Below are 13,030 nucleotides of genomic sequence, written 5' to 3'. Positions count from 1 at the left end.
CTCAAAAGTAGCACAGAAACAATAACAAAGCCAGTCAGTAAAATGAACTACACTTTGGTAGTGGTAACCTTTGTAACTACACGATTGTGTAATATTCCCTTTGACGAATGTGGGTTTAAGCTTGAAGACGGCATGTACCTGCACACGTCGCACACAGACGTGCTGACACAGATACTTGAGTTAAAGAAAAACAATTGAAGAAAAATAAAGACTTTTAATTGAATGAGCTTCCCGCCAGAGCCGCGGGGCACGCGCACACACATTTAACATGCGTGTGGTTGAACACTGACAGGCAAAAATGCGCAGCGGTTACAATGCGTGTTCTTTTAGAATAGAAGCATTCTTAAGCAGTGATTCCCAACAACTGTGCCACAAGAAATTATCCACGTTCACCATTTACAAATATTGCCTTCTTTAAAAAAAAATAATAATAATAATCTTTATCTTTCTATGCTAGCGACATATAGTGACAAGAGGAACAATCATCTTTGCCCATTGAGATGAAGTACCATTAATCGTTTCGAGCCTTACAACAACAACAAAAAAGAAAACAATTTTTATTTTATTTTTGGAATGTGTTTTTTTAATAAGAAAAATAGCACTCTATATCATACACATACAACAATGAGAATTACCCATCTATGGCATTTTACATTGTTAGCATTAGGCTAAACAGTTTGCTCTCGAACAAACTGCTGCTTGTTGTGGATTGAGTTCACTGAACATTGTTACAGATTTTCATCGCCTCAATTATTAATTTTTAAGGGGGAGGGGTTGTCATATAGTATCTCCAATAATACCACATACTGTTGATGATGCGTACATTCACAAGACAATCATGCCAATGTCTACATGCCAGTTTTGCATTTCTTCTGTGCGCCTCGGCTCAATAAAAGGTTTGCAAACATCGTTTTAGTGAATGTAACTTCATCCAGAAGCCATTAAAACAGCTCCAAACTGTTTTGTAGTAGTAGATACAGTCTGATATATTACAAATATAAAACATCTCAAATCATCACAAAATATATTGTAACTTGTACATTTATTTGTGGTCCGTAATTGGCTGCCAGCCTCAAGATGTCCACTTTTTTTTTTTTGCCCAAATAAATATAGTTGTCCGTCAGTTCTATATCTTCAAGCCTTTTCTTCTTAAGTCTTCCTTCGCCTCCTTGATCTGGTCCCGGAGCTCTTCAGCCGCCTCCTTACAGTCGTTAAAGGTGGCGACCCGGTAGCCCACCGTGGCCAGTGAGTAGCAGCCGAACGACACCAGCAGGTAAAGCGGCATTGGCAAGGCCACCTCCCGGTACGTGTGCGGCACGCTGAGGTCCAGCGGATCGAACGCGACCAGCACCCAGGCGGCCAGGACCACCGACACTCCGAACAGCCACTCCATAAGTTTGGTCATGATGACACCAGGACAGAGAAGCGAGCTGAGAAAGAAAGTAGCAGGTAAGAATGGGAATGTATGGTTAGCTTAGCTTTAGCATAGCGACAGAAGTAGCTTTTTTCTAACAACTAAACAGCGACTAACTTTAAACATAACCACTCGGAAAGGACTAAATAAAAATCGAGCGCCAGTTTTCGTTACAATTGTCCGTAATTATTTCGTATTTTCTATAATAATAACATCATTCCGAAATACACGTACCTTTTGCTTTTGGCCAACTCAGTTTAGCGCATATAAATGACGTCACTTTGACGCTGTGTATTCTGGGTAATGTAGTTGAGCAGCCTCGCTCGCAAACATCACGTCAGAAACTCTTTTTCTGAAGGTAAAACAAACACTCTTTAAAATGAATCCTTATAGCAGTGATTAATTAGCGAGAAAGCTATAATGTGTACACAAATATGGTCATAATATATTATTTTCTTCCTGGGAACTATTAAACAATTGATCTTATACATATGTACAATCAATGTTATGCATATCAACATACTCTGGTACTTTCCATATTTCTCTTTACATTAGTTAGCTAGCTAATATAATGATGATGATGATTAAAGCGTAATTAGAATTAGTGTCAACAGACAAAGAGAATATGCTCATTCCAACTACTTTCAACATCACAGACACACACAAAAAAGAAGTCATTTTGCAAATGGGTTTATCATTAGGCCCTCGCTTTAAGTCATTACTAAACGATAATGTGCCCCCCCCCCCCCAGAGCAACAGTTCCATTAGGGGGGCCATCAGGAGCAGCCAAATCAGATCTTGGCAATGCTTTCATGGGGTTAATGGAAGTCCACGTGCTGGGGTGGAACACACACACACCCCTCTAGGGTGTCGTACATGTAAACATGACTGATTTTAGTTGGGCATAGAGAAAAATGATCATCAGTCTTGAGGGAGCGTGGAGGGTTATTGTAAGGGTGCTAATGTTTACAGAGTGGAGCAGCTGTTTGTTTTCTTCTGCTTTTATCAACATTTGTGTCTATTAGTGGAACGTTTTTCACGGCTGAGGGGGTCACTAATCAACAATATGTTGTTTTGTTACCGGATAAACCATTTAAGTTGGCTTGTTGTCCAATGTGGTGATGATTAATTAAAAATGAATATGCCATCTAGGCAGTAAAGTAGATTGTTTATTGAAAATGTGTTGCTGTAATACTATTGTAGTTATATATGTATTTTTCCTATGACAAAATATAAAGACAGCTGTAACTGTATTCATTGTTTTTTGTTTATAATGCAATCATTTGATTTAGATGGTTACATTTACTTGGAGAAAAAAAAAACATTTATGGGGAAGTCTGTTGAAATTATTAAATTCATAACAAAAATTAATCAGGATTTGTTTTATTTTGGAGGCCAGGAAGAAATGTCAACATTTTAATCATGATAATTTTATTTTGATTACACATTCAATTAATTACTTAAAAAAAAAAAGTCATACTTTTTTTTAAAAATTAAAATCCATTAAAAGAGAGTTTTACGAATTAAAAAAAAATGTAATTGAAAAATGTTATTATGTAATTAATCGTGCAAAATCAGTTTACCGGTAATTATAAACCACTGGTATTTTTTTTTTCCAGCCTTGGGGTGAAATTCTACTATTTATTTTAACGTACTTGTCCATTTTTAATATATATATATTTTTTTATTAAAAATTTGAACAATAATTCTATTAAAATTAGAATATTTATTCCTCATTTTTCAGTTCAATTTTGAATTCATTTGTTGAAAATTTCCTATCCGAGTCATCTTACCTGAAGTGTGACGAAAGTGTGATACGAGTAGCGCTAAATAATTAGCACCCGCTAGTGTTATGCAATAGAATCACTGAATTAAATGTTCAAATTGTGGACAATTTAGAGTGGCTTCAGCTTTTTATTTTATTTTATTTTTACAATGCAGTACATTTATTAACTTTTAAGTACAATACATTTGCATGTATTCATTTATGGTGTTGTTTTCCCCCCCTAAACATTTACTTGGATTGCAACTTTTACCTGCAACACATTTGAACTAAATCATAACGTAAGTACACTTTTTCAAAGTCAAAGTCTTGTTTTACAACAACTCTCCCCCCAACTGCTTTCCATATTTTTCCTCAATTTCCCACATTTCTTTTCCATACATCATAAAATATTCCCATGTTTTCCCCCCATCTGCTTAGCATTTTATCTATAGCACGCTATATATTTTGACTCCAGGTGGTGGAAAATCTCTGCACGCCCTCCCAGTCATGCATGCATGCATCATATATGCTGCCTGTTATGAGCAGCAGTGTGAAGCCCGTGCGTGCGTGTGCGTGCGTCCCACATTGGGCCGAGTGGCGCTGGCTTCTCCTCCCCGCACGCTGCCAGCTCGTTTTCCCCTTGCAGTGTTCCGGCCGAGAGCAAAAGAGAAAACGAGAGCTTTGGCAGACGTAACGCAGCAAGCGGCCTGCAGGCCTTGTGGAGACGCGGTACAGAGAAGACATCCGAGGGAAAAGATGGGGGTGCGAAAGAGGAGAGGACTACAGAGAGAAGGGGTGAAATTGAAGGGTGGTGGGTTAAATTGGGGGGGGGGGGTTGCAGGTGCAGCTTGAACAAGCAGTGACCTTTTAATGGTGCATTAAATCCAGCTGTTCCTCATCCGGACTTTATCTCAATCACCCGACCGACACCTTCAACCCCTACCGAGGGGCCCGGGACACAGCAAAGAAACTTTTAGGGTCGACGTGGGACAAAATGTAGAGGAAAGAGGAAAAAGAAAGTAGGTCTCAAAAGTCAAACGAAATGTGGTGTTCATCTTTAATTTAGTAGAGGATCCAGGTGTGCAAAAACAAAAAAGGCTTGCTAGCACCCCGCGGGAAATTTTTTTGCATGTTCGGTTCAGGCAACATAAAAATATGCTCTTCTAGTTCTAGTCAGTGCTCGAGCAGCACCATTTTGGATCGCTACTGTATATCTAAGAGGTGAGTCAAGATATGCCTTAGTCAGCTCTGCCTATAATCTTGATCGCAATATAAGGTTTAGAGCAGGTATGGGCAAACCCCGGCCCGCGGGCCAAATACGGCCCATTATGATTTTCAATCCGGCCCGCCGAACTTATCCAATAAGGCTAGAAAAAAATTCAAAATCATACATTTAATTTTGTCCCTGCAATGCCCGCGTTTCACCAATAGGTGGCGCCAGGATTTTTATTGTGGGTAATAATATGTTTTGAATGTTGAAATAGTGTGTAAATGCCGCATCTTGCATATTCATTGAGGCAAACGTACTACCTGGATTAGAGCTATTTTATAATAATCATAATAATAATAATAATACATTTCATTTAAAAACAGCACCTTTCAGAACACCCAAGGTCACTTTACAAAGCATTAAAAACACAGCAAAAGTTGAGCTAAAACAATAAAAATGAAGCTATTGGAAAAGCTGTTTTAAATAAGTGGATTTTGCACATTTGAAAAACGCAGTCCTTAGCGCACACTATAAGTAAATCGGGTTGTACATTTATCTGTGTGTGTTTACTGTGCTATGAGGTCCAAATGCTCCTGGTCCGGCCCGTCTGTCAAAATTTCAAACCCATTGTGGCCCGCAAGTCAAAAAGTTTGCCCACCCCTGGTTTAGAGTCAATGATCTCATCTTCTAGTTCTAGTTGGTCCTTGAGCAGCAGCATTTTGGACCTCCATATATAGAAGGGATGAGTCAGGATCAGTTTTAATCAGCTCTCTTATAGTCTTGATCACAAAAGAAGGTTTAGTGTTATTTTTCTACTCTTCTACTTCGAGTCGGTGCTTGAGCGTCAGCATTTTGGACCTGTATGTCTAAGAGATGAGTCAGGATGTGCCTTAGTCAGCGCTGCCTTTAAATTTGATAGAGAAAAATAAGGTTTAGAGTCAATGATCTCTTCTTCTAGTTCTCGTCGGTGCTTGAGCAGCAGCATTTTATAACTCGGGGAATGACAAAGCGTGTGCCCGGGTCAGCTCTGACTATAGGCTTTATCAAGCAATGAAGGTTTATGATCGTTCATCTCTTCTTGTAGTTTTAGTCAGTACTTGAGTGGTAGCATTTTCAAACCAGCATCACTAAGGGATGAGCCAGGATACTCCCGAGCCGGCTCTCATATTAAGATTGATGCCCAAAAAAAGGAAAGGCTGGAATTGATCTATTCTTATAGTTCTATTCAGCGCTCTAGTAGCACCATTTTGGACTACGATGCCTAAGAGATGGCAGAGGATATACCTGAGTCTGGTCTGACAAGAAGTCATATAAACAAAAAAAAAAAAAGGGAGTTTTAGAGTTAACTCTTTGACTGCCAAAAACGTTAAATAACGTTTAGTAAAATCCTATGGAGGAGTGCCAAAGACGTTAAAAGACGTTTGTTTCAAAACAGAGGTGAAACAAACCATTTTCTATTGTTGATTACTCAAAAACGGAATAAGGTAGAAACAAACTTTTTTTTCTGATGAAAGATGAGAGTCCAATCTTTCATTTGGTAGTATGTGTGTTTCCATAGTCCAAACACATAATTTTCTGTGGACCTTGAAAGATCAGTCAAAAATGCTTAAATCGGCTGGCACCCACGGCATCCCTTTTCTGAAAACGTCTGGCAGTCAAAGAGTTAATGATTTCATCTGCTAGTTCTAGCCAAAACTCGAGTAGCAGTATTTTGGATGCATCGTGTTCCGCTATAGTACAGACAGACCCCCCCCCCCACCCCGCCCCCCCTCCATGCAATCCGAACACTTTGTTAACTCCCTCCAAGTGGCTACGTCAACCTGACAGGCGTCAAAAGTTCCAGACAAAATGTGTGAACCAACACATGTAAAAAGTCTCAGCTAGAATTCAAGATACAAGCAAGATTTAAAAAAAAAAAAAAAAAAAAGGGTTTGGAGTCCAAAACAGGAAGCCTCTGTTTCCTGGCTAGTGGGTTCATGAGACGGGTTCTGCTGAAGGAAAGAGTGACTAAAAAAAAGTGCGTCACTGGATCCATGCAAGGTTCAGGAACAAGTTCAAAAAAACAATTCTTGATAATAATAATAAAAAAAATCCTTAGAGTAGAACCTATAAATAATGAAAATGATGTGGTTTGACGTCAATAAAAAAGAACTTTGAGTTAAAAAAAAAATATATTGGACAGATATCTGTCAAAATAATTTATTCATTCGCAACTTATTGCTAGCTTCATGTTTAAGTATCCCGATATATATATATATATATATATATATACCATATCAAAGTTTGTGTAACGACTTTACAGCAAACAGGTGACAGGAGTGTGCATGGAAATAGCCTGGCGGTTCAGTCAGCAAGTTTGTGTGAGAGCGCGCCTCTCGTCCGATTGAGAAAACTTTCATAGCGTCTCTTGCCGGGGGGAGGTGCAAAGGTCACCGGGAGGTCAAGTGTGAGCGAGCCCGAGCATGTGAGCGCCGCACTTGTCAAGTCTTTCAAGACTTAAACACACACACACAAACACCTGTTTCAGCTTCTCCCCATGGAGGAATGCAACGAAAACCGCCCCCCCCACCCCCCCCCCCCCCCCCCACGCTGTCGTAATGAATCCCATCACATCAGCTCGCGTTTGTCCCCCCCCCCCCCCCCCCCCCCTGCGCTTTGTTTGTTGACCTTTATGGGACGCCGTTCCGCATTATCTTCACGCCGCCCCTCGCGTAAGCGCACAGAGAAGCAGACGACAACGCGATCGGACGCTTGTTGTCGGTGTAAAAGCCGCCGACAAAGGGATGAGCTTGACGTCGACCCCCCCCCCTCCCCCCACCCACCCACCTCCCGCTTGTCCTCCGATGTCCCTTCTTATCTGTCCTCGGTGCCCTTTCGCATTAGCATTATTGACAGTGGAACCGATCGGTTAAGAAAGTTCCCCTCGGGACGTTGTGGAAATGTGCGAGGTATTGATTATGTGCGTGTTCGTGTGGGTCAGAGCGACAACAAACTCGTCTAGACTGGATTGAAATGACCCCGATGTTGTTTCCATTGCAGACGGGAACGCAAGAACGGACATTGTGAGTTTGAGGTGAATAAAACGGAATCCACTCCCGTATTGATTCCTGTGTTGACGCTCCGCAAACATGAGCGGCTTTGGAAAGAGTGCGGCCGCGTGAAATTTAGAAGTTGATGATCTATTCTTAAAGATCTAGTCGGTACTTGAGTGTCAGCATTTCGCCAGTGGATGACCCAGTTTATGCCCGTCTGCTCTGACTGTGATTCTGACCAAACAAGGAATGTTTAGGAGTCCATGATCTCTTCTGCTCGTTCTAGTCGGCACTCAGTTAGTAGCATTTAACTTTTGGGTGACTCATTTTATGTCCAAATCTGCTCTGTCTATGATTCGGATAAAACAAGGCAGGTTTCGGCATCCATGATTTCGTCTCATGGTTCTAGTCAGCACTCAAGCTGTAGCATTTCACTAGTGGATGACCCAGCCTATGTCGGAGTCAGCTCTGACTATGATCCTGATCTGAAAATGAAGGTATTGGAGTCCATTCTTCTAGTTCTAGTCGGCGCTCAACTCGTAGCATTTCATTTTTGGCTGACTTAGTTTATGTCCAAGTCTGGTCTGACTATGATTCAAATCAAACAAAGAAGGTTTTAACTCTTTGACTGCCAGACGTTTTCAGAAAAGGGATACCGCGGGTGCCAGCCGATTTAAGCATTTTTGACTGATCTTTCAAGGTCCACAGAAAATTATGTGTTTGGACTATGGAAACACACATACTACCAAATGAAAGATTGGACTCTTATCTTTCATCAGAAAAAAAAGTTTGTTTCTACCTTATTCCGTTTTTCAGTAATCAACAATAGAAAATGGTTAGTTTCACCTCTGTTTTGAAAAAAAAACGTCTTTTAACGTCTTTGGCACTCCTCCATAGGATTTTACTAAACGTTATTTAACGTTTTTGGCAGTCAAAGAGTTAAAGTCCATAATCTTGTCTCATGGTTCTAGTCAGTACTCAAGCTTTAGCATTTCACTAGTGGATGACCCAGGTTATGTCCAAATCAGCTTTGACTATGATCCAATCAATGAAGGTTTTAGGGTCCAGGAGGTCCAGAATGTTTTGTAGTCCGTGATTTCTTCTCCTAGTTCTAGTCGGCGCTCAACTAGTAGCATTCAATTTTTGGGTCGCTCAGTTTATGCCCAAGTCTGCTCTGACTATGAACCAAATCAAACGAAGAAAGTTCTGGAGTCCATGATCCCGTCTCATAGTTCTGGTCAGCACTCAAGCTGTAGCATTTCACCAGTGAATGACCCAGCTTATGTCCCGAGTTGTCTGTGACTACGATCCTGACTTGTCAATGAAGTCCCGGATCTCTTCTCCTTGTTCTAGTCATCGCTCAAGCGAAGCCATTTTATTAGTGGATGAGCCAGTTTGACTCTGAGTCAGCAAAATATTATAAAATAATACAAAAATGTTTACATTATATCAACAAAATTTTAAGGCAAAAATGTACTGGATGGTTTAATTCTACAAAAACCTAAACACTGAAATGAGCAATTCTTGAGACGTCAAAAGATCAAATTTTGATTAGAACTGCGCAATCCTTTATTTTCTCCTTTAAAACCTAGAGTGGCCATTTTTAAGTGTTGAATGCAAAATGGCCTCGTTAGCGGTGGAATCGTGGCGCCGTTGATCATGCTTGCCGCATTGACCGCCTCGCACTTCATGCCCAAATTGCAAAAAAGGTCAAGGATTCGAGGATTACGGCTTTGCGCCCGGCGCCGGGTAAACCCTTCAAAAGCTGATTGGGACCTCCGCAGACAGTCTGCCATTGGCCGTAATAAATCAAGTTGATTAGACCGCTGCTCTTGCTCTGGACACTGGACAGATTGTCCCCGCCCCCCTTCAGTCTCTTAACTCTGTTTGACCCCCGCTGAAACTCGACCACCCTCCCGTCTGCCTCCAGGCACCTGCCGACCTTTCACCCCTTTGCTCAGCATCTGGAAGGTGGGATATGGATTGCCGTGGTGGACGTGAAACCCTTCTTAAATTAAACCTAATACACAAATATTAGAATACAATAGGAAAAATATATGAATGAAAAATGTGAGAATATTACACCATAAATTCATCCCCCTCCCACGTTTAAGCATCTGCAGTCATCACGGTGGCTATGATGTATGCACAGCTGGTCCGGACAAAGCCGTCCAGGAAACGCCTGCTTTACGAATCCCCCGTTGGCATTCCCATCCGACAGGACACTTTTTTTTTTTTCTTCACTTTTCAAACACCTGGAATTTTAACTTCCCCGGCCGACTCAGCAGGTTTCAACCGCCGTATCAATGGAAAAACGCACATACTGTACGTCGGCGGCCCCTCACCTGCTCACGTCGTCGTTCGCAGCAAAGCATCATTAAGCTTCTCCGCTCTTACGGAGAGAATAATACGCCAGATGTCATGTTATCCTAGCTTGAAAGTAACTCCTGCGCTGCTAAAGCCTCCAAAAGACTTTCAACTTCCTTCGAGCTAAAAGGAATTCCGCGGATAAGGCCGGCATGTCGACATTCCTGCGCGTTAAACTAATATTTTCACATGCCGCTAACAGAAAAGCCGCGTGGAGAAACCTGACGCGGCACGCTCTCTTTTCGCTTAGCTTAGCTTAGCGTAAACCGCTAAGCCTCGTAAAGGTAAGCCAAGAAAAGTAAGATACACGTCGTCTTGTACAGTACAGTAAATTATTTTTGTAAGAATTACGATTATAAATTGCGATTATGATTTAATTTAAAATACCAAAAAAACCAACGCTAGCTTGATCTAGAGTCACATTTCTCAAGCAAATTATCTTCTGAAATCTTATTATACTGGACAAAAAAAAAAACAATAAAAACTATTAGAAAATAATTTTTAAAAATGTTTCTTTTTTTCAGTTTTTCAAATTAATACTCGAAAATTAAAAAATACTGGACACAAATGTTAGAAGAAGAAAAAAGACAAACAAACTAAAATAATAAAAATAAAAAAATACATTAAAAACTTGTTTTTAATGACAGAATAAAAAAATAAAAAAATACATACAATATTACAAATATAAAAATCCAAGTTTTTGGTGAAATATAATAAATTTATGCTGTACGATAAAGCAAAATGTGCATTAAAAAATAAAATAATGTATGTGAAAATATATAAATGTCACAAAAATATTTACAGTATAATAGGCAACTATTAGATAAAATACATAATATTCAACTTAAACAAACAAAATGATTTAACAAATATACAATATATTATAAATCATTACAAAAACATAACTATTAGAAAATGTTTAACTATTTGTTTTTTAAATATAGGAAAAATTAGATCAATAATATTAACATTAAATGGAAACATTAAAATATATGTAGACTATTGTAATAATAAAAAAATGCAGTTTCTTTTAGTGCCAAAATAAATACAATAAAAAAAAATTAAAATATATATATTTTTATTTTACAAAAAAAAGGTAGTTTTACAAACACAAAAATGACAAAAAAAATACGAACCCTTTAGATAAACAACTCTTCAAAAATGTAAAGCAGGAAAAAATATTCAAATATTGTCCAAATACAAATATTGTAATCATCTCAGCGCCATTTTAACTGATTGACATTTTCCCTCTGCCGCACTTTGTTTCTCACCGGCGATGCGATCAAACCAGGAAGTGTATGTTTTATTAATGCACTTCCTCTCTGGCGGCGGCTGCAAAGTGTTTCAGCGTCCGGGAGAATAATGTCACAAAGAGGCGTTATTGAATTTAATAGCGCGATTGGATTCCCTTGGCGAATGAGCGGTTGAATGTGGAGCGGGTGAGGGGGGCGGGGGAGTTGACTATCACCTGTCCAATTTGATTTGAACGCTTGAGACGGTGAATAATTCATCGGCTTCCTCCGAAGGAAAAGTTCACAGCAGACAAGTTGAAGGCAGACACAAGTTGAGACGGACGATTTGCATACATTTTTGGGGTCATGATTTTAAAACTGGTTTTGATGTTTATATGATCGTCGAAGGTACTGGAAATGTATTCATTGGAAAGTTTACAGAATGCTTATAGAAAATAATAATAAATGTTTGCCATTAAACAGAGGTGGCAAATCCAGGTCCAGAAAGTAAAAACTCTGCCACAGTTTGGCTTTAGCCACTTGTGCTAGCTAGCTAGCTTGCAGGTAAACAAGCGCCCAAGGAGCTAGCTAGGGAGCTCGCTAGCTAGCACTTGGGGCTAAAGCCAAACCGTGACAGGGTTTTTACTTTCTGGACCTGGATTTGCCACCTCTGCCAACAAAGAAAGAAATATTCATGTACAAAAAAAGAGCGTACGGTTATGTTGTGGGAAAATCCCACCGAGTAACAGGTTGCGCAAATAAATCAACACGTGCTTTGGCGCTACGTCGTTGGAAAGGCTCGGGCTGGCGAATTCTGAGCGTACGTGTTCTCCAGATGGTCGCCCCGTGCACGCCGCCGCTCACCGGATGGCTTTGAGCTCAGACGCGGTAGACCCCCCCCACACACACACACACCCATTCACTAGACCCCCCCCCCCCCCTTGATCTGAAGTCCAGTAAATGATGATCACGGAGATTACATGTGGGTAATTCCGGCGAGGTCTTAAAAAGAGTGGCCGCTTAATACTAGAGATGGGGGTGGGATTACGCGGACCCCCGCTTGCTCTGTTGTGGCTGCATACCTCCAGTCAGACTAAACGCAATCTGTTGCAGATTTGCCGGGAAAAGAAGGAGGTGCGGTCCTGTTGCGTCGCTTCTCGACAGGACGCTCCTCGCTCGTCTCCCGCGTGATTTACGGAGATGAAAAGTTGAAGTCAGCCATTCGTCAGTCGGGCCTTGGACCACATGGCTTAATTCCCCCCCGTAAATCACCATTCGTCTTAGTAGTTGAAGACCTTTTTGGTCAGTTGTGCGCTTTCAACTTTGTGGGATCGGTTGGGTTTGAAGCTGCAGAGGAAATTGGAGCCACTGAGAACGGGAGACAGCTAATTCTATTTTTGATTTTTTCTTCTTCTTTTTTTAAGTCAAACACACATTTTTTTGATTCAATTCAACAGATATTGCGCTGCTCCTCATGGTGTGCTTTCCTTGGCCACCTGGGGGCAGTATAATACAAACATGGAGATACCATGCAATTTATTGGATTAATAGGGGGAGGAGTGGTCTCCTGAAGCAAATTGTCCAAAAAATAAAAATAAATAAATATTTTATAATAAATATTTTATACTTTTATGGTGGACTGAACACTATGTCCAATAACTCGAGGTTCCACTGCACAGGGCGAGCAGAGAATCAATAATATATGGCTGGAAAATGAAAATAAATAATATAATATAAATATTAGTAAATCGTGTAAAAAAAAATACTAAAATAATACAAAAAAACATGAAATATTTTTTTTTAAAATGAAATAAAACAAAGTTGGAATATGCAGGTGTTCCAATACTTTTTCAATACAGTAATTGTATTTTTTTTTTTAATCAGCTGAAAAACATCAAACTTCCCCTAATTAAACACATATGTGACTTTTTTTTCTTCTTCATATTGAAGCCCGTAAACAGTAAAGCCTCGCCAGGGATTTACATTACATTTACATAAGGAATGCTAAAC

General features: G+C 40.0%; 2 protein-coding genes across 2 annotated transcripts in view; one reads left to right on the top strand and one right to left on the bottom strand.

Annotated features, from left to right (window-relative positions):
• Positions 1-554: 554 nt before the first annotated feature.
• dpm3 (dolichyl-phosphate mannosyltransferase subunit 3, regulatory) lies at positions 555-1,405 on the bottom strand. The gene has a single exon (XM_077548773.1). It carries the CDS (start codon positions 1,403-1,405, stop codon positions 1,127-1,129), a length of 279 nt encoding a protein of 92 aa, XP_077404899.1. The 3' UTR covers positions 555-1,126.
• LOC144037352 (protein S100-P-like) overlaps positions 1,305-13,030 on the top strand; it is a 29,983-nt gene continuing 18,257 nt past the window's right edge. Inside the window, exon 1 of the mRNA XM_077548774.1 lies at positions 1,305-1,449. The gene's annotated coding sequence lies outside the window, so the exon portion shown is untranslated. The remainder of the gene's footprint in view (positions 1,450-13,030) is intronic.

This window comes from Vanacampus margaritifer, chromosome 17 (genome assembly GCF_051991255.1).
Source record: "Vanacampus margaritifer isolate UIUO_Vmar chromosome 17, RoL_Vmar_1.0, whole genome shotgun sequence".
Classification (NCBI taxonomy): Eukaryota; Metazoa; Chordata; class Actinopteri; order Syngnathiformes; family Syngnathidae; genus Vanacampus; species Vanacampus margaritifer.
This window is presented reverse-complemented; position numbering and strand designations above follow the sequence as displayed.

Coding starts and splice junctions, on each gene's coding strand:
- dpm3 (XM_077548773.1), bottom strand. CDS start 1,405: ATGACCAAACTTATGGAGTGGCTGTTCGGAGTGTCGGTGGTCCTGGCC.